Genomic DNA, 25606 nt, shown 5'->3' with positions numbered 1-25606 from the left:
ATTAACCACCCCTCCTGATGTGCCATAAAGAAGAAAAAGAAAAGAAGAAGAGGAAAACTGATGATCATTCACTACAATATTTTGTCAATGGCCCCCATATTTTTATCTTATTTTATCATATTTTAATTCTTAATCATTTTAAAACAAAGTTAAAAACATTTCTTTTTCTTGACACCTTCGAGACCTAAATGTCCTTTTCAGGGCTACATAGCTTGATTTTATTTTTAGCCACCCTTCCTTTTGTTTTGTTCCCTATATGTTTTCTCTACTTGATTATTGTAGTTCTTGCCCTTTTCCCATTTGTTCCCGTTTTCTTTGTTTTTAATAATTATTGTTTTTAATGATATTCTGTCATCTTAAATATGGTGTTTTTTTAGTCAGTACATGTTTTTATGACTTTGTATACCGCCTAGAAGGTTGATTGGGCGATATAAAAAATTTTAAATAAACTTGAAACTTGTTTTTTAAATGATGTCGTCAATTACCGCATTGTTTATCCCATTTGTTAGTTAGTGGTAGGGCAACTACCACTGCCTGACCCTCCACGCAGCTTTGAAAATGTGGGTCTCCTAAGGGTCTTTTTCCCTCTCATTTCCTACCTTATTAACATAGCTATCCTGTTATAAAATTTCCCCCCTCTGTTCTTTGATTTTTCCCTAAGAAATGAAACCGCCTGTGTTCTGGCTAGGCACAATTTGCAAATTTCTCTTTTTTTTCTGAAACGTTGTCAGTCAAGTAATTTTTAGAGCAATCTGAGCAGTGTACTATATACGATCGACAGTGACACCGAGACCAGCACTTCCTCATTTTTCATAACAAGAACAAAGAAACATACCATTGACTAAAGATTAGATTAAAAAAAAAATAAAAAAAGAGAGGTTGTTAGTGTGACACACAAGGTTATCATTCTGCATTTGAAGGATGATTTGGGGGCAGGGAGTGGATGGTTTTTTGCAGTCTGGGCTGTAAAATAAATTCAGTGTCTCTCCCAGCTTGCCTAATTCCTGGCTTGCTGCCTAAGTAACAGCAGCTAATTACTGGGTGGAGATTTTTCCCCTCAGAAGCCATTCTTTCACTTGAACTGTTGAAGCCGCTGAGGTGGGTATTTGGTAGCAACCATGAATAACAATGCACGAAAGCAGGAGGTGGGTGGGTATAAGACAGCAATCGACTCCTGTGGCCTCTACTCCACATTGCAGGAAATGAAGATAATTCTCCATAATATAATTTTTACCAAGCGGGAATGAGAGGGGATCACATAGGAAAGTTGTATTTTGTGGATGCCGCATACATTCATTGTCACTTTATGCAGTCATGTCAAATACCCTTTTCTTTAAAATAAAACTTTCTGAGATAAGGCTTCTCATTCTATTTTGCTATGAAACCACTTTCACTTTAATGCATCGATGTTGTGGATTCAAGAGGAAGTAGGGGCTACTTGCCGTTTTTGGTTTTTTTTAACCAGCCTCAGAAGAGAGGTATTCCTATAGGAGTTAGAATGAACTCCTCTCGTATGAGGAAAGGTTAGGGCTGTTCAGCTCAGAAAAGAGACAGCTGAGGGGAGATATAATTGAAGTCTAGAAAATCCTGAGTGGAGTAGAGCGGGTATAAGTGGATCGATTTTCCACTCAGTCAAAAATTACAAAGAGTAGGGGGACGCTCGGTGAAGTTACAGGGAGATACTTTTAAAACCAATAGGGGGAAATATTTTTTCACTCAGAGAATAGTTAAGCTCTGGAACATGTTGCCAGAGGTTGTGGTAAGAGTGGATAGCGTAGCTGATTTTAAGAAAGGGTTGGCCAATTTCCTGGAGGAAAACTCCATAGTCTGTTATTGAGAAAGCTATGGGGGAAGCCATTGCTTGTCCTGGATTGGCAGCATGGAATGTTGCTACTCTTGGGTTTTAGCCAGGTACTAGGGACCTAGATTGGCCACTATGAGGATGGGCTACTGGACTAGATGGACCATTGGTCTTATCAGTAAGGTTATTTTTATGTTCTTTATAGAATATACGATTATTCTTTGTACTGTGTAAAGAAGGGACCAGATGCTGACCACAGAATGGAAAACAGACCTTGTACATGACTGTAAAGGATATGCTGTCAGACCATACTTATATCACTGTCTCCCTTGACCAGAGTAAAGAAACATAATGGGTGCCTAAGGCCTCGCCCACAGCAGGGGCCTTAGGCGCTTGGGCCAATCAGAATAGGCCCAGTTGCCTTAGGCCCCTCATGTGGGTGGGGCCTTTGGCACATGGAGACAACCAAACCCATGTGCCTAAGGCTCCACACACAGGAGGGGCCTAAGGCAACTGGGCCTATTCTGATTGGCCCAAGCACCTAAGGCCCCTCCTGTGAGTAGGGCCTTAGGCGGCTGGCCCAATCAGGTCCTAATGCCCGCCATTCAGCGGATGGTGGGCCTGCAGGAGGACAGACTTGGGACCCATCTGCCCGGCCAACAGATTGTGAGTAAGGGGGGTTGTCGGAGATGGGGGGGCTAGTCACGTGGTTAGGAGGGTGATCGGGGGTCAGTCGTGAGGGGGTGCATCATGGGCAGGAGGGCCTGGACTCCCTCCTGCCCGTATCTTAGTGGGGGGAGGTGTCGTGGGCAGGAGGGGTTGGGCTCCCTCTTGCCCGTATTGGTTCGGGGGGATCGATCGCAGCAGGGGAGATGAGACATCTCTCCTGCCACGATCGTTGCGGGGGGGATTCTGTAACCAGTGTTTTTGATAGACACAGGTTACAGAATCCAGCTTTTAGGTGAAGGACTGGCCCCTCCTTTGCCTAAAAGCTATTGTTTTGGACGTTTGGGACTTAGGCATTTTTTGGTTTATTATGTGTTGTAAGTTTAGAAGTAGTGGTGTTCTGGCCGTTTAAACTGCTGAACGTAGAGGCAGGCCATTCTCAAAAAAAACCTCATTTTGGCCTTTTTTTTTTTTTTTTTTGAGAATGGACATTTTCCCTGCTGCTATTTTCAGCATTTTAGGCCTTAGGCCAAAAGGGGACTTAGATGTTTGTTTTGATTATGCCTTTCCACATGGTTTACTTTCAGGTATTCAAAGCATTTTTCCCTCTCTGTACCGGTAGGCATTGAGGGATTAAGTGACTTGCCCAGGGTCATGCGGAGCTACGTGGGATTTGAACTCAAAACCTCAGGGTGCTCTAACCACTGCGCCACACACTCTCCACTACAATTGTGACAAGCTTACATGACTTTAGCCCCTGAGGTGGTATATCAGCTTTTAATAAGACTTAAAACTTTGTGGCATTCCAGCTCTACTGAGATTCTCTGGATTTTCGTCTGCCCTCTTGTTCATGAACAGTTTCTTATCTTGGCAGGTCTTTGCAAAATCTTTAATCTGAGCTGCATGAATCTTGACCCAACTAAACAATAAGATGACGACGTGGCTTCTGAATGTGCCCTTTTTATTTTCTTGTGCTTCTCGCAGAACGAAGCTGAACTACAACCCCCCCAAGGACGATGGGTCTGTGTATAGGATTGAGATGGAAGGCATATCGGTTGCTGTTATGAGAGAAATTCTAGATTACATCTTCAATGGGCAGGTAAAGCTTTGAGCACTAAATCTCAGTATGGCTCAGCAATGTTGGGTATTGCACAAGGGGCTAATGCAAGAAACATATGCAGACATCATATTACGCTCAGTGGTAACCAGGACTGTGAAGTAGTCAGTGTACCAAATCTTTGACTCCAGCTCCTCTGTTTCTACTTTCTGACTCTGACTCTTACTGGTACTTTTTTCGTCCTGGATTTAAAGTACTTATCTGTCTGAATTTTGAATTTCTTTTTCCTTCCTGCTTTTACGAGAATTGTAAACCGCTTTGATCTGCTGAGTGATCTAAAGCGGTATAGCAAATTTTAATAAACATAAGTAGATATAAGACAAAAATGTATGTGTATAAAATGATAGTTACCACATACTGTATTACTTTATTTTGAAAGTGGGGTCCGGTACATTTTTACCGGCTCCTGACTCCTCAACCCTGATGATTATGAAACTATTAGCTATTCCACTCCAGAAGAGAAGTATTTTATTTATTTTAATTTATATTTATTTATTTAATCAATCAATTGGTTTTCTATGCCGGTCTCCCAGGGGAGCTCAGAATGGTTTTACATGAATTTAGGCAGAAAACACAGGAGATGCTACCTTCACAGGACGTGAAAACAACAAAGCTGACTGACTGGTGTTCAGTCTTGTTTATTGAATAGAAAGACTCAACACGATTGTATTTCGGCCCACTGACGGGCCTGCCTCAGGAGTCTGAATGTATGATGAGATTTCAGGCTGTGGTTGGCACAGTTTGAAGAGGAAGAGCAGGAGGTCTCTTCCATGGGGGGGAAGAGTATAAAAAGAGACTGCAGTAGGCAGTTTCAGGCTTCTAAATGCTCTTTCCCTCTTCTTATTCATGACACTCGGCTTTGCTTTGGACATATCTCCCCTCAGCCGTTTCTTCGAAAAGGTTAGGGCTCTTCAGCTTGGAAAAGAGACGCCTGAGGGGAGATATGATTGAAGTCTACAAAATCCTAAGTGGAGTAGAACGGGTACAAGTGGATCAATTTTTCACTCTGTCAAAAATTACAAAGACTAGGGGACACTCGATGAAGTTACAGGGAAATACTTTTAAAACCAATAGAAGGAAATATGTTTTCACTCAGAGAATAGTTAAGCTCTGGAATGCGTTGCCAGAGGTTGTAGTAAGAGCGGATAGCGTAGCTGGTTTTAAGAAAGGTTTGAACAAGTTCCTGGAGGAAAAGTCCATAGTCTCCTATTGAGAAAGACACGGGGGAAGCCACTGTTTGCCCTGGATTGGTGGAATGGAATGTTGCTACTATTTGAGGTTCTGGAATCTTTTGTTACTCTTTAGGATTCTGAATGGAATGTTACTACTTCTTGGGTTTTGGCCAAGTATTAGTGACCTGAATTTGCCACCGTGAGAACGGGCTGCAGAGCTTGATGGACCATTGGTCTGACCCGGTAAGGCTATTCTTATGTTCTTATGCTGGCAATTAGTTTATGCCATTTCTTTCACTTTTTGCAGATCCGATTGAGCGAGGAGACGATCCAAGATGTCGTGCAGGCCGCGGATCTACTTCTGCTCACCGACCTGAAGACACTGTGTTGCGAATTTTTAGAAGGTTGCATCGCTGCGGAGAACTGTATCGGTATTCGTGATTTTGCGATGCATTACTGTCTGAATCATGTTTTTTACATGGCCACCGAATTCCTGGAGACGCACTTTCGAGATGTTAGCAGCACGGAGGAATTCTTGGAACTGGGGCATCAGAAGTTAAAAGAGGTGCTCTCCCTCGAGAAACTAAACGTGGGGAATGAAAAATATGTGTTTGAAGCAGTAATCAGGTGGATAGGCCATGACCCAGAAGTCAGAAAGGTATGGTACCTCCCAGTCCTGGGGTAACTTCTTTCTATTTGGGTAACTGATGGAACCTAGTACTGTATCTCTTTTTGTTTTGTCTGACTGTGTGAACGTGTGTGATTTTTTTTGTTTCTTAATACTTAGGGCTCCTTTTACAAAGGCACGCTAGCGGTTTTAGCGCGCGCTAAAATGCCGCGCTCGCTAGCCGCTACAGCCTCCGCCTCCTTTTAAGCGGGCGGTAATTTTTCGGCTAGCGTGGATGTTAAAAACGCTAGCGCACCTTAGTAAAAGGAGCCCTTAGTCGTCCTAATTCTGTAAATGGTGCACTAGTTGCATGTGAAAATTTGCGTGCACTTTATTGAATACCTGACGCGCATAATTTGGTTTTTTTTAAAAATGTAAATTGACGCGTAAATGCCATTTTGAGTTGATGCTAACTAGAATGACTTGGCACCAATTAGCAGTTATGTGCATTAGTGAGGTATAATAATAATTAATAATAATAACAGCTTATATACCGCAATACCGTTAAGTTCTACGCGGTTTACAATAGATTAAGCGAGGTACCAATTGATTGAATTTAAGAGGGGGGAAGAGGAGGTATAACCCTGTTCTGTAAAGTTTGCATCAGAAATTGCAATGGGGACATACGTATGGGTGAGGTATGGGCGTTCAGGGGTCTGCCGACTATTTTAGCGCTCACTTTATAGAATATTAGCAATTAGGTGCGAGCAGTTAACCTGCTATAGAGCAGATGTAAGTAATGTCTATATTTAGGCATACCTTTGCCAACTTAAGCTAGTATTATATAACTGCTTTGGTGAATAATTTGACCTTAAGAGTATCCTCGCTGAGTGCTGACCTTTTGGGCCAGAAATGTAGCATCCTATAGAAACAGTGCTTGAATCAGTGGTGTGGGTCCAGGACCACCCAGTAGCAGCAGCACATCTCTGATGTGGCTGGTGGGGATCCCCAAGCCCTGCCAGCTGAAAACTCCCAACACCTTTCCCACCCCCCACCCTCAGAAGATCTTTGTTGGCAGCTAGCAGCGACTGATACACACTATCAGGTCAAAAGCGCGCCGGGACAAAGGCGCGCCCAGACAATTGAGCGCAGTGCGGAGGTGCGCGCCGCTCAAAATTACTGTTTTTAGGGCTCTGACGGGGGAGTGTGGGGGGAACCCCCCCACTTTACTTAATAGACATCGCGCCGCGTTGTGGGGGGCATGGGGGGTTCTAACCCCCCACATTTTACTGAAAACTTAACTTTTTCCCTGTTTTTAGGGAAAAAGTTAAGTTTACAGTAAAATGTGGAGGGTTACAACCCCCCATAACGCCGGCGCGATGTCTATTAAGTAAAATGGGGAGTGGGTTCCCCAACAAAACCCCCCGTCGGAGCCCTAAAAACACTAATTTTGAGCGGCGCACGCCTCCGCGCTGCGCTCAATTGTCTGGGCGCACCTTTGTCTTTCGCGCCGTTGTCTATGAACCGTTTTCGCCAGCCCTCAAAGCCTTCCTTCAGACATAGCTTCCTGTTTCCGCATAGGCAGGAGTTCATCAGAGGGAAGGCTGCGGGAGCTAGTGCGAGCAGCCAAATTTGGGTGTCTGGCTACGCTACTGGCTTGAACATATCTTTGTGTGAAGCACAATCTGTTCAGCAGATTTATAGAATGTGGAAATAGCAACCCTCAGGTTTAATTATGGTGGACATGTCTGTAAATCCTCTCCAACTCTAAATTTTTCTGTGTATGAGAAAGCAAGACACCTTCCTAGGAAATTACTGTTGAGCGGATCTGGTAGACCAACATCTATGTTTTTATTTTTTATATTTTATTTCTTTGCGTTTTAAATAATACATAGTATAAAACATGCTTTAGGAAAATAGTTCAATTGCATTATACATAAATTAACAGAAAGTAAATTTAACAGAACTTAAAACATCTGTATAGAAAAAGAAAAGCAATGAACTTCCTGTAAACCCACAATTTAAAAGAGGAGATCCCAAAGAAAAAGAGGCTTACTCACTAAAAATAAAGAAAAAATACAATCAAATTCAGCAGTTTAACCTAGACAATTACATTCTATACCTTCCATTAACTAAGTTCCATTACTTATAACTTCTAATCAGATGCTGGGATCTGTATAAGTCACTTGTTATCGAGAAAAGCCTTTGGGCCATAGAAAAGGTATCCTTTAAAATCAAAAAGAATTATACATTTGCAAGGAAAATGTAAGAAGAAATGAGTGTCCAAAAACAAATCTTGTAGGCATAATAACAAAAATTGTTTTCTCTCCTGTGTATCCTCACAGATAACTGGAAGAACCCAAACTTTCCCACCCAAGTGCAACTTATCGCAGTTCTGAAAATAGTCTCATCACCCAGTCCTTATCAGACACAAAAACGGAAGTCACCAAGAGCATACACTTCTCCCTCCGGATTTGCGGTTTCAGCATTCATGGTTTTGATTATTCACGGTTTTTAGCATGCTGGCTCCTCCCCCTGAATTACGACAGCTTGCATAGAGAAATCGCCGATTCCCAGCACTTTCTTCACCGTGTTTTGCCTCTCCTTCAGGAACAGGCCAGGTCTCCCACCATGTTATTCGCGGTTTTGCCATATTACATTACATTATATTAGTGATTTCTATTCCACCATTACCTTGCGGTTCAAGGCGGATTACATAAGAATTGTCGAGAAATTAGGTAATACACAATGGGTAATTTGAACATTTTAGATTTGATAAGGAGTAGATGGTATAGTAGATGAAGCTTATGGTTTTTAATAGAAAACAGGAAATAACATGAAAAAGTTATTCACAGTTTTTTTTATATTTGCGGTTCTGTTAATCCCCCTATCACAGTGAATACGAAGGGAGAAGTGTAGCTCTAGAACACTCTTCTAAAGGCCTTTCCACCAGCTGTTTAACATTCAAACTGTCCACTGATAGTACTTCCAATATTGAGTCCAGTCGTTTCTTCTCTGGCAAAAAATATACTCAAGAAAAAGGAGGAATAGCTTCCATGGGAACCCCCCAAATCTCCATCAGATATTAAACAGTTCTATAGGAGCTATACTTTTGGATTGGGGAAAGTTGACAAAATGGAGATTCAACCTCTTAGCATAATTTTCCAGTTTTTCCACTTTAATACTAATCTAATAAATTGTCTAGATCAGGGGTCTCACAGTCCCTCCTTGAGGGCCGCAATCCAGTCGGGTTTTCAGGATTTCCCCAATGAATATGCATTGAAAGCAGTGCATGTACATAGATCTCATGCATATTCATTGGGGAAATCCTGAAAACCCGACTGGATTGTGGCCCTCAAGGAGGGACTTTGAGACCCCTGGTCTAGATATTAAAGAATTTGATTTAATCTCTTCTAGATCTTATTGAATGACCTCTTCTTTTCTCTCTTAACTCAAAATTTTTTGCTTCCTGGGTGATTAAGCAAGTCTTACAGTCTTGTAAAGAAATGTCCAAAGTCAATTTATTCACCAAAAAAACCTTTTTCCAAACAAACCACAGCTTCCCAGTTAGAATCTAATGTAACGTGGCTAGGTTTAATTAAGGAAGATAAGGGGAGCTCACCACCAGCCTGCTTCTTCAAAGATTCTACAGCCTGAAGGCCTTCTAGCTGCTGGATCTCTCATTCTCTAACAGGTCCCTTTAACCCAGGAATACTTTCTAAGCTCACGTTTGCGGCGGCGTCTGTCCCTCCAACAGCATCTTTCAAACTCCGGTCACTCCCTTCAATTGATGTTGCAATAGCCACTAGGTTTCCTACTACCCGTGGCTGCATCGATAGCTCCAGCAGCTTCACCATGCCTGGATCCGAGGACGGAGGTTTCTCCTCCAGGATAAGCCCTGGTAAGGCTGCCTCATTGCCAGCACCAGTTCTGGAGGGTAACGCTGTGCAGATTGGGTAAAGACCTAGATCAACTTTTTTAGCCCACTACTTATGAGGAATTCAGAAAACGTCTAAAAACTCAACTGTTCCTAAAGTATCTAGACAACTGACCCACTCATCTTCTTTCTCCTCCATAGTGATTCGTCTGTCCTATTAATCTCTTTCTCCTCAACAACGCATTTCCGGTCCTATTAACTCTCCTCTTCCCCCTCTTAAATTCAATCAATTTGTACCTCGCTTAATCTATTGTAAACCGCATAGAACTTAACGGTATTGCGGTATATAAACTGTTATTATTATTATTATTATTATTACAAACTTCTCAATGGAAGAAACAGGGAGTAGAGAGGAAACAGAAGAGTAAGTCCTTTATCTTCCCCTTTCTTGTTCTTAAATTTTTTTTCTCAAAATGAGAAACAAAAGGGAAAATGTTAGCAGGAGCCTTTCAGTCTGCCCAGGTCACCATCTTGAATCTCCAGATACTGTATGTTTTTATTAACAGCAATGAGCTATGTCCCTGTACATCTAATCTTTCCCATTAAATAAATGTCTGGCAGCAGCTAATTACTGGATTAAAGAGAACAGACTAAAGTTCAATGTTTCTAAGACGTCAGTCTTGTTTATCCCGTTTTCAGACTTTTCTCAAGGGATCTGTAATCCCCTTTAATTAACGTTAAATATCTTTAGAGGGGGGCAGGTAGCAGTGCGTACAAAGCACAGTTACTTACCTGTAACAGGTGTTATCCAGGGACAACAGGCAGATATTCTCACAGATGGATGACGTCATCCACAGAGCCTGATATGGACAGTTTCTAAAGTGTACTATCACTTTAAGCTTTTTAAGAAGCTTCAAGATTGCCCAAGTGCCTTCCCGCCTGACACTGACTTGCAGAGTCACCAGTTCAGTAAACAAGCTAAGAAGCCAAGTAGGGGAGGTGGGAGGGTGTAAGAACATCTGTCTGCTGTTCCTGGACAAGCAGGCAACATATCCTCACAGATGGGACTCCCTAGCTGAAATATCAGGGGATGGTGGGTTGGTTGGCTTTTAAGTAGAAAACAAATTCCGGAGAACTGCTTGGCCGAACCGGCTATCCCGTCTGGAATGAGTCTCCAGACAGTAATGGGATGTGAAAGTACAAATTGAGGACCAAGTAGACTTCTGGGTTCTTTCGATTGAGGGCATAAGCAGTGTGTTAAATTCCCAGATCAATTTCCTGTCACATCGATCATAAGCAATTTAGATTTGGGAGTCGATCAACGAATAGGTTAAATAATCCTGTTTTTCAACTTTGAGCACAAGAACATCTTTTTCTTGTCTGGAATAAAGAATTTTTAAGAACAAGGAGTCCAAAAGTGGGGATGAGCAATGGGCTCCTTGGCATTCTTCGTGGGGTTTCTTGTACCTCTTCCCTTTTTGTGGCATTTTTAAGAAGGTCATAACCTCTTTAACTTACATGATCCAAAATACGAAACTTTAATATCTCAATAAGAAGGTAAACATACAATTTCTGGACTTCATGAAATAAGTTAGACATGACCAGAGTAGCTTATTACATGAAAGCCACAAAAAAAAAAAATTTATAGGCATTTGAATAAAGTTGCTAAATTATTATAGCAGCTTAGAAAATACTCTGGTTTTGGTATTCCAGGCTCACTCCCTGAGCCAAATATTGTTCCACTCTTGTTTGGCCAGCCCCATTACTCCAGTTTCTACTTTGAAGTATCTGAGGGTCTGGTTCGACTCCCAATCATCATTCAAGAAATAAAACTCTGAGGTTGTAAAACCAACCTTAGCGCAGTTTTTAGCACTGGCCACTGCGGTAACAGTTCCAATGCTCATAGAATTCCTACAAGTGTCGTAGCTGCAGCCAGCAGTAAAAACCATAATACCGTTTTGTAAAAAGGAAGGGGGGTTGTGATTTCTTAGATTTTCCATTTTTACACACAGCATGCTATGCTTTCCTGACATCTCGGTTAGATTGTAACTGTCTATGCAGGCCTGCCATGCTTCCATATTAAATGCCTGCAGACTCTCGAAAACACTGCTGCTGGACCACCCTGTAGAGCACAGGTGTCAAACTCAAGGCCCGTGGGGCAAATTTGGCCCGCCTGGCTGTGTTATGCAGCCCGCAGTGCGATCAATGCAGTGTTTTCATTGCCGTCCCCGGTGTTATCTCCTCCTCACTGCTGCAGTGCACAAAGCTGCGGGCAGCGGCTCCTATGTGCGTCTTGCGCCTGAACTGGAAGCCTTCTCTTTGACGTCGCAACGTCAGAGAGAAGGCTTCTGGATGAGGCGCGGGACACGCGAGGAGCCGCCACATGCGGCTTTGTGCACATTGTGGCAGCGGCACTGAGGAAGAGGGAGCTGGCCAGAAGATAACATCGGGGGCGGCAATGAAAACGCGCATCGCACTGCCAGGCTCGGGAGCAGGCCAAGAAGGTAAGACACCCACCAGAGGGGGAGGCACATCATGGAGGGAGGGAGACAACAATGGTAGGGGGAATGATTTTTATTTTCAATTTACATAACATAACTTTATTCTTCTATACCGCCATAACCGACTGATTTCTAGGCAGTTTACACCAAAGAAGACTGGACAATCAGTAAAATACAAGACGATAGGAAAATACAAAATATTTCTTATAAGTACAAATACTCTTTAAAAATACTGTATGAGCTTTTAGTTAGAATAAAAGTTTTTGATAACGCAATTGCTCTAAGAAATGAATTTTTTAAACAGTGTCGTCTTAATCAATTTCTGAAAAATACTGTAGGATGACATGGCTTGACTTGCACTTACTCAAGACTGCTGTTTACATGCTTGGAACGCAAAGGTCCTATCCAGGAAAGTCTTGTATTTATAACCATTAATTTTTGAGTAGGCAAATAACTGTTGACTTCTAGTTATTCTCATTGGACTATACCAGGGGTAGGTAATTCCGGTCCTTGAGAGCCAGAGCCAGGTCAGGTTTTCAGGATATCCACAATGTATATGTATGAGATGGATTTGCATGCACTGCCTCCTTGAGATGCAAATCTATCTCATGTATATTCATTGTGGATATCCTGAAAACCTGACCTGACTCCGACTCTCGAAGACCGGAATTACCTACCCCTGGCCTATACCATATAAAATGTGATAAAAGATAAGTTGGAGACAGACCCAAGATCATCTTGAAACAAATGCAAGAAAACTTAAACAACACTCGTGCCTCCACCGGCAGCCAGTGCAACAGTCGGTAATAAGGACTAACATGATCCTTCTTCTTTAGCCCAAAAATCAATCTGACAGCTGTTTTCTGAATTATCCTCAATTTTCTTAATAGTTTCTTAGAGGCACCTAAATAAATAATATTACAGTAATCTAATATAGATAAAACCAATGCCTGCATCAATAATCTAAAAGATAATGGGTCAAAATATTTTTTATAGTCTTTAACTTCCATAGTGCAAAAAAGCATTTTTTTATCACTAAGGGCTTCTTTTACCAAGCTGCGTTAGTGGCTTTATCGCACACACTTTTTGCGTACGCTAACCCCCGCGCTAGCTGAAAAACTACCGCCTGCTCAAGAGGAGGTGGTAGCGACTAGCGCAGCCGGCAAATAAGCGCGCACTATTACGCACGTTAAACCGCTAATGCGGCTTCGTAAAAGGAGCCCTAAGTCGGTATGTTCTATCATAGTTAAATGGCGATCTAGAGTGACTCCCAATATTTTATAGTTTTTGAAATTGGGTAGTCATAACCATTTAAATGAAGGGATGATTTGGTTATGTTATCATTTGGGCTGGCTAAAAACAGTTTGGTCTTTTCTGTATTAAGTTTCAGTTTGAAACCAATTATCCACTGCTCTGTCGAAGTCATGATGTAATGTAATTTATTTCTTATATACCGCTAATTCCGTTAGGTTCTAAGCGGTTTACAGAAAATATACATTAGGGTGCATTAAAATTATAAGTAAGATAGGTACTTAGAAATTCCCTTACTGTCCCGAAGGCTCACAATCTAACTAAAGTACCTGGGAAAATGACAATTAGTAGAGTAATGAAGAAATAAAAATAGAGATAGAGGAGAAAAATAAGAAAATAAACATTCTAATAAGACTACAAAAAAATGGATGGTAGACCACAAACTTAGATAAAACAAAATTCCTTCTGCTCGAAAATGCCAAAACTCCCACCATTACAGAACTGAAAATTAAAAACACCAAATACCCAATACAGCCCGAACTCAAACTCCTAGGAGTAACGATAGACAGATGCTGCACAATGCAGTCCCAAATCAATAAAACATCCCAGAAAGCTTTTTTAATTATGAGAAATCTACGTAAAATAAGAAAATTCTTTGACCCAGCACAATTCAGGCTAATTGTCCAATCCCTAGTCTTAGGTCTACTGGACTATTGCAATTCCCTCTATCTACCTTGTCCTGCCAACATGATAAAACAACTTCAGACTATACAAAACACTGCCCTCAGACTGATCTACTCCCTGAGAAAATATGATCATATTACAACTGCCTTCCTAGACTCTCACTGGCTACCTATGCAAGCACGAATTCAATTCAAATTCTACTGTCTATTATTCAAAGCATTAAACGGCTCCGCCGCCCCCCCCCTATCTAAACAACCGCCTAAACCAGATCCTCACCTCAAGACAAAGAAGAACTCCGAACCCTTTTGCCTTCCCTCCACTCAAGGGCATTGATGGAAGATATTTGTTTTAAAATATCAGAAGTAAAATCATTTAAAGGAATTAAAATAGTTGTATCATCCGCATATATGTAAAAATTTAAATTCAAGCTCTGCAATAAGTATATGAGAGAAGAAATATATATGTTAAACAGAGTAGGTGACAGTGGTGAGCCCTGAGGTGAGCCCTAAATCAATTTAGTGATTGAATTGTGCCAATTTTGAGAATTTACATCTGCTGTCTATATTTTGCACTGTTCAGGAAGAAATGCATTTGTGGGTTTTTTTCTCTGGGGTTGTGCTGCATGCAGAGTCTTGTATCTTAGGGTTTCATTTGTATATACACTTCTCCCTCATTATTCGCGGGGGATAGGGGCAGAGCCGGACCGCGAATGGTGAAAATATCCGGCGAATATCCGGCTCTGACCCACCCCCGCCTCCCTTCCGCCTTCCCCTGGCATCCCGGCCTTACCTGGTGGTCTAGCTGGTTTTTGGGGCAGGAGCAATCTTCCTACGCTCCTGCCCCGTGCAGATAGCCATTAAGAAATGGCTGTGGGGAGTTCCCGTAGTCTCTTGAGAGACTCCCCACAGCCATTTCCTAATGGCTATTTGCACGGGGCAGGAGCGTAGGAAGATCGCTCCTGCCCCGAAAACCAGCTAGACCACCAGGTAAGGCCAGGATGCCGGGGGGAAGACAAAAATATGGGGGGGTTTTCCCTCCTCCCCCCCCAAAAAAAATCACAATTATGTGAAATCGCGAGTAGGGAAACCGCGAATGGGGAGGGGGAAGTGTATTAGTACTTTTAGTTTTTGGTCCCATATTTGCATAGGGGTTATGTGTGTTCTGGTAGCAATGAATGTTGAGAAGCATAGAGTATGCTTTGTGTAGTTTAATTTTGTGGTTGACCATTATGTGTTGTTAATAAGATTATGTTGTGTGTATATATGAAAAATGAATGGAATAAATGATGTTACAATTATTACTATTATGGGGGCGGGGTCTGGTGCGGAGATGGGCGGGGTCTGGCCCACGACTTAGCCTGTGTTTTGGATTTCGGCCCCTTAATGTGATTGAGTTTGACACCCCTGCTGTAGAGTTGTGAAGTTGGATCATATGACACCACTTCTTACCAGTCTACGTTGTCTCCCTATTAGCTTCAGAATTCTATTCAAAATTCTGATTTTGACCCAAAGCTGATCCCCCGGGAAAATCCTCTTTATCTGTCCTCTCTATTCCTTATTCTCCGGCATGTTGATTTTGTTCCCTCGGCTCTTAATTGCTTAGTCCTGCCCAATCCTAAAATGGCAAATTCCGAATCTACTAGACAGCTTTTATTTCCTTTATCTCCCTTTAAACTTTGGCCTAACTTTCTCTCTTCTACTCTAGATTTACGACTGTGCTTAAGATCCACTTTTACTCTCGCCCCAAATTTGCTAGTGTGGCTCCAATACTTCCCATTCCTAAAGCTGATTGATTGATTGACCAGTTAAATTGGATTTATTGTACTGGTGATTCCATTTTATTATGGCATTCTTTTCAGTACAGTTGTATTTTAATCTGTACATTGCTCTGATTTTGAACCAATTAGGAGGCTGCAAATTGAATTAGGGCATCTCGGTTAGCCAGTAATTAGCTCTTAGAAATACATTTTACTTAGATCCATTGAGGGAAACCTACTACCGTATTTTCACGCATATAATGCGTGCGTTATACACGGTTTTTACAAACCGTGCATAACCTAGCGTGTTATACGCGTGAGCGCGTTTTACAAATTTTTTTTTTACATAGTTCCCCCCCCCCCCCCGACGTCCGATTCACCCCCCCTGACGTCAGAGAAAGGGCGGGACCGCCCGAAGACGAAGCAGCGCAGACGCAGGCTCACAGAAGGGCCGGGACCGCCAAGAGGAAGCAGCAGGACACTGGTAGGAGCTTCTACATGATGAGGGGGGGAGGTCGGGAGGCTGTGGGGGTGCGAGCGGTCCTTCAGGGTGGGGGTGCAGGTGCGGGTGGGAGTGCGTGCGAGTGGTCCTTCGGGGTGGGGGTGCGGGTGCGTGCGAGCGGTCCTTCGGGGTGGGGGTGCGAGTGGTCCTGCGGGGGGGTGAATCGGACGTCGGGGGGGGGGCATCAGGCTTTCAGGGTGGGGGCAGGACTTCAAGGGGGAGAGGAGAGTTGGGGCGGGGGAAAGGAGAGTCGGGGCGGGCGAAAGGAGAGTCGGGCGGCAACGGGAGAGTCGGGGCAGCATGCGCGGTATACGGGTGTGCGCGGTATATTAAAAATTTTTTACATATGTTGGTTTCCCGCGTGCTATACCCGTGTGCACGTTTTACACGGGTGCGCGTTATCTACGTGAAAATACGGTAATAGTATTTAAAAAATAATAATAAATAAAACTAAAACATTAGCATAGCCTAGCATATAACTAGCAGTCATAGGGGACTTTAGCCTACATATTCCATTAGCAACTTAATTAAGATGAATGTGCTTTACTTGATGTATTATATGTTTATTGCACAGTTAATATTTGGAAAATCAATAAAGTTTAAAAAATGAAAAAAAAAGAAATTGCAGGCAGCAGCCCAGCAGTGATATGGGAGCTATCTAGTCTTTTGCATGGAGTATTACATGTTTGATTATCTCCCAGTTAGTGAGAGGTTGTATATGTGTACTCGGTGCAGAGGTCCTTGCATGCAGGGAACGGGTCCAATTAGAGAATGACATGGGGTAAAAATTTGTCCCTGTCTCCGCGCCATTCCCCCCAAACTCCATGGGGCGGTGAATGGCCTTATCCCCGTACCTGCAGCTACCAATCTTTTTTTTCGCCCCATTCCTGCGGGTTACCCGCAGCTACCCACGGGTAACGGTCACCTGTCATTCTCTGGAGGCTAGACTAGCAGACTTGAAGGAGCTGAGGCAGGCAGATTTATAGAGGAGGCCCAGAGGGCTATCGAGAAATCCCACCTCCAGTCTGGCAACTTCAGTGCTGCCAAGGAAGAGAAAGGTCTTCTGAAGGGAGAGAATCACTGTGGAGAGGCAGGAAGTGATGCTGTAGCCAGGACCTGCCCTCTAGGGGTTGCAATATTCTTGGGTCTGAGGATGCGTGGAAGATATACTGGTCTCTCTAAATTAAACAGACCATTTTAGATCTTTCTGGAGTTGTCATCTGAGAACCACGTTGATTGTTTTTGCATTTGGGGGCAGAAATACTGTAAGCGCACGGGTAGGTAAGCATATAAACACTTTCACCCTGCTCGGTGATCCTAATTACTTGTCTTGTTAACAGTAAGGAATGGCTCTGTGTGATTTCTTAGAATAAAATTTAAATTCTTGCAGTTTTTTTTATTTTTCTATCATGTCAGAATTGCAGTAGGCAGAATTTTAAATTCTTCCCAGAAAGGAAATGACAGAATCCTGTAATTAGTAGAATATATGTCAACCTTAGGGTCACTGCTCTGGCTCAATTTTCAGAGTCTCTTTCACTAAATAACCCCAATCAGGAATGAAAGTCCATCTTAATCTTTGAGCTGACCAACATCTGCAGTCCAGTTCCAGGGAAGGAAAAGCAGTACGGACAAAGACCTGTGGAAAGAGAAAAACAAACAGTCCTCAAAAGAGACACAATGAAATATTTGGCCAGTAAGAAGAGCAGGGACTGTGCAGGATAGTCAAGACTGCACAGCACAGTTCGGGTCCAGAATAGTCGGGTCCCAGCGTCTCTCTCCCTCTCTCGGTATTAGTCCCGTAGGTAGTGCCAAACCCTGGGTGCAGCCTCTTTGGCTGGAGCTGAGCTCACTGCCCGAGGCGTGGGAACTTTCCATCATGTGTGTGGCAATCTCTGTGATGAGCTGGTAGGTACGCACCAGTCCAGGCAGCTGAGCAATGTAGCAACAAAGATGCAGAGCCATGGTTTCCAAACCTAGTCTCTGTCCTGAGAATGCACTTGCACAGGCCATCCCTGCATGTACAGTTGATCATATAACAAGGAACACAGGGCTTGATTCTTTAAATGCCGCCTAACAGTGCCTAACTTGTAGGCACCAGTTGACACGGTTGTTGATCAACTGATAGATGTCCTTTATAGAAACATGCTTAGTATCCTAGAGGTAGGCCTAATTCTGACCCCTAACGATGCTTAAGTTTGCCACACCTATTCTCCGCCCCAACCATGCCTACTTTTCAGGTAGGCGTCGGAGGGCACCTTGACTTAAGCATCACTTGGATATTTGCTTGTAAACTAAATTACTAATTTTAGTTCAAATCATTTTTTATTGATGACAAAACACAAACTCCAAAACCACATCACAAGAATACTGAACAAAGATAACACGTAAGGAGTAATATACAGCCAATAGACAGTCATCAAGAATTTTCAAGCTCAATGTACTCCCCCACCCTGAAGCACCTCCCCTTCCTCCAAGACTAGAAATCCCCACATCGAACGCAGAAACAGCAGACAACAATTCTCACTGACCCAATGACCAGAATGAAGGAAATACCCCCTGAAACGATCCCCAATCCTCCCGAACCCCCAAGTAGAAAGAAACACAGCAGTTATCCTTGTCAGAGAGCTGTACTTTGATACTCCCTGACAATCATTGATCGAAGACCACCCTCCCCCACAGACGGGTAAAAGCAGCGACCCCCTTCAGAAAGTCCCCCCTTATATCCATCCCCCTAAATGAAACCAAGCATACCCAAAGCCATACATACCGCAACCGCTCCCCCACCCACAAACACCAAAGTGAGTACCCAATATCCAAGAAAAAAGAGGGAAAGAAATAGATCCCCCAAGTTAGAATGAGTTCAAAACTAAGCTCCGAACCCTAGAAGACAAGAACTGAATAGAAGCATCCAAAATCTGCCCATGGAAGCAATTGCACCAGGCCCAAAAAACAGGTGTGGCTTATTGCATCCAAATGGTAAGGATTATTTTCTTACCCAGCACGGCAAAATTTATTTTTAATGGCAAGGTTAATCACCACAGCATCATGCAGAATACAAAATGATGCAAAGTTGAAATTTCTCCCCAAGACCTCAAACACTCAAGACACTACTCAATTATTTTTCGTGTTCTTACTGGGGTAGTGTGTTCATCATTGGTCTTGTCTAGGCATGAATCATTTATGACAGGCTTTAATTTAACAATCTGTGCCATATGCTTGGAAGAAGCTGCCTGAATCCCTACAGCGGGCTCCATCTGGCAGTGTTCAAGGCCCAGTTAAAAACCCACCTCTTCAAGAATGCCTTCAACTCCTAGCTTCTCTTGCCTTGGGGTTCTGCATGGTGAACTAGAGAATAACATGGTGACAGAATTCATCACCGTTCCGTCCCTGCGGATAACCATGAGAAACCATCCCCATGTCATTCCTTAAGGGGAGAGGGAAGAATCCAGAGTATGAACAGGCACAACCACTGACCTTCAAACCTTGCATTGAAGAATGCTGGTATAGAAGGATCGAGGTTGAGAGAATAACAGTCTCTCGTATCCAGAATAGAGATTGTGATGTCATAATGCCTCATTCCACCAATGCCTAAGAGCCAACCTCATCAATGATGTCACAATGGGTTCATTATCTTATACTTGGCTCACTGACCTTTAAGCCTGGCATCGAAGAAGTCTGGTATTGAAGGACTGAGGTTTGAGATAGACGGTAGAGAATGACACTGGCTGGTTTCCCACAGGGACAAGAACAGCGATGAATTTTATCACTGGGTCATTCTCTTGGTGAGACATAGCATGACGAGCATAGTATGGTAAAACATAGTATTACAAGTGTGGCTAGGAACCCTGCAGATATCCGCATGCAACCTAAATTTAGTAATTTTTAAAAAATAGATTTTTAATGTTTTGTTTTTTTTAAAAAAAAAATATTCATATTTATTAAATTTTCAAGAAAATACAGGCAATTATAACAATAAGGCATAGAAATAAAGCCAGCTGAGTGAACAAAACACGTGATCAACACAATAATACATTAGTGCAAGTGTCAACACCCAACCTCCCCCCATCTCAGGACTGCAAAAATCAAAGGTGTATTCCAAGAACATGGCTATGGGCATGTGAGGTTAGTGTATCTAAAAAGAGCTGCCAAATAGTAAATAACACTCGTCCCTGTTTAGTGTCCCAGTCAGACAGAGTCATACTTTCCATAGTCAAAAGATGTAACATATGCGAGCGCCAGTGGCCATAAGTAGGACCCAGGGGCCCTATCCAAAGAGAAAGTATAACTTACAGGCCTGAAAGAATCGCTCGTTGAAGAAAGCCTTTAAGGCCCCTGGGCACAGGATGTTGAAGGTCAAAAAGCCAAAATAGGCTATAACTATAGCCATCAGATGTGCCACATACTACCAACTCTAAAAAAAAAAATTAAAAAAAAGGCAGCAGACCAAAAATGGCACACCAGAGGACATTCCCAAAACATATGAGATAGGATAGCTTTTGGGTAACCACACTTCAGGCAAGAGCCCATAGAGACGAGTATTGCTCTATATGCACGCCAAGGCGCTATGCACATTCTGCAAAGAAACTTTTAACTCATCTCAAAATAGGAAATGTCAGACAATAGGCCATGAAGCAATTTCAAGAATCTCTGAATGTGAAAACGCTGCAGGTTAATTTTCAATTCAGTGTGCCAAGCCTTGGCCACTTTAGCATAATCAAAAGGAGGAGAGAATTCCAACATGGAATGCCGAAAATATTTCAAAGGTACCGGTAGCTGGGCATCTAACCAGTTATATGCTTTAATGACCGATGCCAAAGAAGTTACATAGTGTTTAAGTTGAAGATAAGAAAAAACATCCAAACTAATACAACCATAATCATCTTATAAAATACTATGTTTGGTAGAAACTTGGCTCACTGAGGGGGAGGAAGCTTACCTCTCTTACGCTTGCCCCCCAGGTTTTTCCTTCATCTTTAATCACCGCCTTCAGAAACGGGGAGGAGGTTTAGCAGTTATTTTTCAAGACTCACTAGTGATAAGGTTAGATTCATCCCCTATAAACACCCCAATTGAATTCCTTCAATTTTCTCTAAGGACTAAACCTAAATTAGATATCCTCCTAATTTATCTTCCACCACCAATCAATAGTAATAATTTCTTTTATTTACAATCACTGCTTTTTGATTTTGGTTCATCTACCTCTAATCCCTTGGTCTTAGGAGATTTTAATATTCATTTCGAGGATTTAAACAATAACTATACTAAAGACATTCTTCCCCATCTTAGATTGTTAGATTTATCTCCATTATTTTCAGTTCCAACACATATAGCTGGTCGTACGATCGATATGATCTTAACTTCTATATCTTCACCAAACAAATTTCACTTCCAATTTCATTCTTCACAGCCAGTACCCTGGTCAGATCACTTTTTAATATCAATAACTTTTACAGCAGTACCATCCAAACCAAATAAAATTTCCCAAATTAGACAGTTTAAAGATTTTAGGAAACTATCAGTTGAATCAATTTCATCAAACTTTTGCCTTGATTTTGGAGATTTAGAATCAACCACTCTAGAAGACCTTTTAAATAAATGGCAGAATACTACTCAGCTCCTAATTGATAAACTAGCCCCAACCCAAACAAAACATATCTCATCACGTCAAAAAACTAATCCATGGTTTAATTCAGAGCTAGACTTAATTAAAAAACAACTGCGTTCGTTGGAACGAAAATGGAGGAAAGACAAAAATCATTCAAATTTTTCAAAGTTTAAAGACCATGCAACATACTACAAGGAAAAAATAATTCATGCAAAATCGAAATATTACTCTAAGCAAATTATTCAGGCCAAGAATTCTACCGTACTATATAATATTTTAAAATCAATTAACCAACAATCAAAAAACCTTTTTCACGACACTAAACCTCTTCCGACTGCACAAGAGTTAGCAGACTGTTTCGTTGATAAAATTAAACAAATCAGAAATAACTTCACATTAAAACAACAATCTATAACTACATCAGATCAAGAATTTAATTCATCACTTACCTCAAAATGTTCTCACTTTAACATTCCCAGTCTTAAAGACTTAGAAATGATTATTAAAACCATCAATCATAAAGGAACATTCACTGAATCAATTCCCCCTACTATCCTCAAGAAATACTTTTCAATATTTGGTCCCTACATACATATTCTAATCATTATTAGTTTACAACAAAGTAAAGTACCACTAGCTTGAAAAAAATCCACTATACGCCCAGTTCTTAAAGATCAAAAAATTGGTTCCGATATAAAAACTAATTACAGGCCAATTGCTAATATTCCGTACTTAGCTAAAATAACTGAAAAAATCGTTTTTAATCAAATATCTGAATACATTGAAAAAACCAATGTACTACATCCAAATCATTCTACAGAACATTCTTTAATTGGTATGACAACATCTATATTATATCATTTAGATCACTATACATCCGTAATTTTGATATCTCTTGATCTATCGTCTGCCTTTGACACTATTGATCATAGGCTCTTAATAAATAGGCTTCAATCAGTTGGCTTAACTGATCAAGTTCTGCTTTGGTTCCAGTCTTACTTCGATAACCGTTCATCGAATGTCTCTTTTAATGATGCCATCTCAAACAGTTATTCACTGCCTTATGGAATCCCTCAAGGATCAATACTTTCTCCTATTTTATTTAATATTTTCCTTGCTCCTCTAATGACATTGTGTCAATCTATTGGATTTACAGTATTTGCCTACGCAGACGATATACAACTATTACATCCAATCAATATCAAAAATCCTCAAGAAATAGCAATAATAAACGATAAACTGGATCAAATTCATTATTGGCTAGAAACTAATAAACTAGCTTTAAATATTCAGAAAACTAATGTTATGCTCTTCCCATAGAAAGATTGTGAAACACTTCTCTTTCCTATCTCTATTAAAGGCATTTCTCTGCAGATGACCAAAAATATCAGGATTCTAGGAGTAATATTTGATAATAAATTATCATTCCACGACCATATAAGCCAAGTGGTTAAATCTACTTTTTACAGACTCCGCCAAATTCGATCTGTGTCAAAATTTTTATGCGCACAATCCTTGAACATCTTACTTCATTCCCTTGTAATCTCTAAAATTGATTACTGTAATGCCTTATTTATAGGTTTGCCACAAAAAGAGCTCAGGCGTTTACAAATAATTCAGAACGCCTCCATTAAAATTATTTATAAAGCCAAAAAATTGGATCATGTTTCACCACTACTCAAGGAGGCACACTGGCTCCCAGTAGCACATCGCATTATATATAAACAATGCTTGCTTACCTTTAAAGCTTTAGAATTCAAAACTCCTGCCTTTATTTTTAGACTCTTAATACCTTATACTACTTCTAGATCTCTTAGATCACAAGATCAACATTTATTGGCTATCCCCTCGTTAAAAGTTATTAACACAAGGTGCAATACAATCTTTTCAATAACAGCTCCTCAGTCCTAGAATGATCTCCCACTCTATTTAAGACAAGAAAAAAACTTGGACAAATTTAAGATCAAACTTAAAAGTTTTTTATTTACAGATGCTTTTAGCGATTAAAATTCTTCTTCACTGCCAATCTAATTTCCTTCGTCAATCGTTATTGTCTCCCCTCCTAATGTACTTCCCTCGAATTATTGAATTTAACAATGAATGTAACCATTAAATAACTTCCCTTTTGTTTTACTATTATACGTAGAAATTTTCAACTTAAATGTATTGATATCTGTATAAATAATGTTTACTTTTTTACCCAAATTATTGTTTGTCCGAATGATATGTTACCTATATTTGTGAACAATTTGTACATCGCCTAGAATTTTGAATAGGCGATAAATCAAGCTAATTAATAAACTTGGATAAACTTGGAAACTTGGATCCATATGCAACTGAGAAAAGGTAGGCAGAATCTGGAGGACAGCGATATATTAGACTTGATTGCAAGCATGATTGTTATTTTAAAGCAGGGGTGTCCAACCTGCGGCCCTGTGAAGTATTTTGTGCAGCCCCGGTTGAGGGCGATGCAGTGTTTTCCTCTGCTGCCCCCGGGTGTTTACCATTTTGCTGGCTCCCTCATCTGTCTTGTTGCGGGATTTGCGCGTTTGTGCGGCCCCAGAAACATTTTTTTCGTCCAATGTGGCCCAGGGAAGCCAAAAGGTTGGACACCCCTGTTTTAAAGTGACACTGGACAGCACTTTATCACACAAGCACTTTATAGGGAGTAATTTAATGCGGTTTATGACACATGATAGTTAAGCGCTGAATATGAGGGCAACAAGAATAACAAGATAAGTACAGTTCTAAATATGTTTTGGATAGCATTTTAAAAACTAGGCAATTTGGAACATTAGTGATTTTTTTAGTAACATTCAAGCCATTGCACACTGTACTTTATGGAAGGCAGGGATCAATAAAGTGCAATGATTGTTCCAAAAACTATCGTGGTCTGAACTGCATTAGCAATGACCTGGTGGTGGCACTGAGCTCTTTATGATTTACTAGTGTTTAAGCCCGTTAGATTAACGGGTGCTAGAATAGATGTGCAGACTTAACAGTTAAAAAAATTTCTCTCTCCTTGGATGCTGTCTGTCTGTCTTTTTTTTTTCTCTCTCTCTCTCTTTCTTTCTGTTTCTCTCCCTGGCCCCCTTTTTCTCTGTCTGTCTCTGTCTCTCTCCCTGGCCCCCTGCCTGCCTGTATTTCTCTGTCTCTTCGTGGCCCCTTCTGCCCCTAGCACACCCCTCCCTTCAAAGCATCCTCTTTCCCTCTCCCCCTCCACTTCCCTGAGCAGTAGCAGAATTAGCAATTTACCTTGTAGCTGCTGGACACAAACCACCAGAGCAGGACACCCTCCTGCTGATCCTGTGAGCTAGCTAACAAACCGTAGCTCCTGGAGACAAACCGTCACCGCACGACACCCTCCTGTGCGCCAGCCTGAAGAAATGAACAATTTGAAAGCAGCGCGTGCGGCAAGCCGCCGCTCGCGCATGAACACTTTGACAGCTGGGGTGCGTGCGGCAAGCCGCCGCTCGCGCCTGAAGTTAGGAAGCCACGCCGTAGAATGCCGCGCTGTAGAATGCTGCCATGGATCAGAAATCACGGCGGCAGGGATCACGCCATTTTAAAAACGCATGCGCGGGTAAGGTTTTATTATATAGGATTTACATTTATTTATATTGGTAAAGCAGTTATTTGGTCATGAATTGAATATTCAATATAAGAAAATTATATTTTCAAGTTTTATTTTAGTTTGATGAATCGCTTATTTAGTTTTACTAAGTGAAGTTCAAAATTGATAAAAATATAAACATACATTTAGACCAGGAGTCTCAAAGTCCCTCCTTGAGGGCCGCAATCCAGTCGGGTTTTCTGTATTTCCTCAATGAATATGCATGAGATCTATGTGCATGCACTGCTTTCAATGCATATTCATTAAGGAAATCCTGAAAACCCGACTGGATTGCGGCCCTCAAGGAGGGACTTTGAGATCTCTGATTTAGACATACAATTTAAAATTTAGAATAATGGGTTAGACAAACAGATTTACGACCAACTAGTAGACAAGGTAAGAGGGAACAGAACTACAGTTCAGTGTTTTTTCAAGTACAGAAGAGAACCATATG

The 25606-nt window shown here is 41.5% G+C and overlaps 1 protein-coding gene across 1 annotated transcript in view; it reads left to right on the top strand.

Annotated features, from left to right (window-relative positions):
* Positions 1-25606, top strand: part of GAN (gigaxonin) — a 139413-nt gene that overhangs the window by 30505 nt on the left and 83302 nt on the right. Inside the window, exons 2-3 of the mRNA XM_033943509.1 lie at positions 3452-3566; positions 5064-5414. Of these exons, the coding sequence (XP_033799400.1) occupies positions 3452-3566; positions 5064-5414 (466 nt within the window). The remainder of the gene's footprint in view (positions 1-3451; positions 3567-5063; positions 5415-25606) is intronic.

Source organism: Geotrypetes seraphini, chromosome 4 (assembly GCF_902459505.1).
Source record: "Geotrypetes seraphini chromosome 4, aGeoSer1.1, whole genome shotgun sequence".
NCBI classification, from domain to species: domain Eukaryota; kingdom Metazoa; phylum Chordata; class Amphibia; order Gymnophiona; family Dermophiidae; genus Geotrypetes; species Geotrypetes seraphini.
This window is presented reverse-complemented; position numbering and strand designations above follow the sequence as displayed.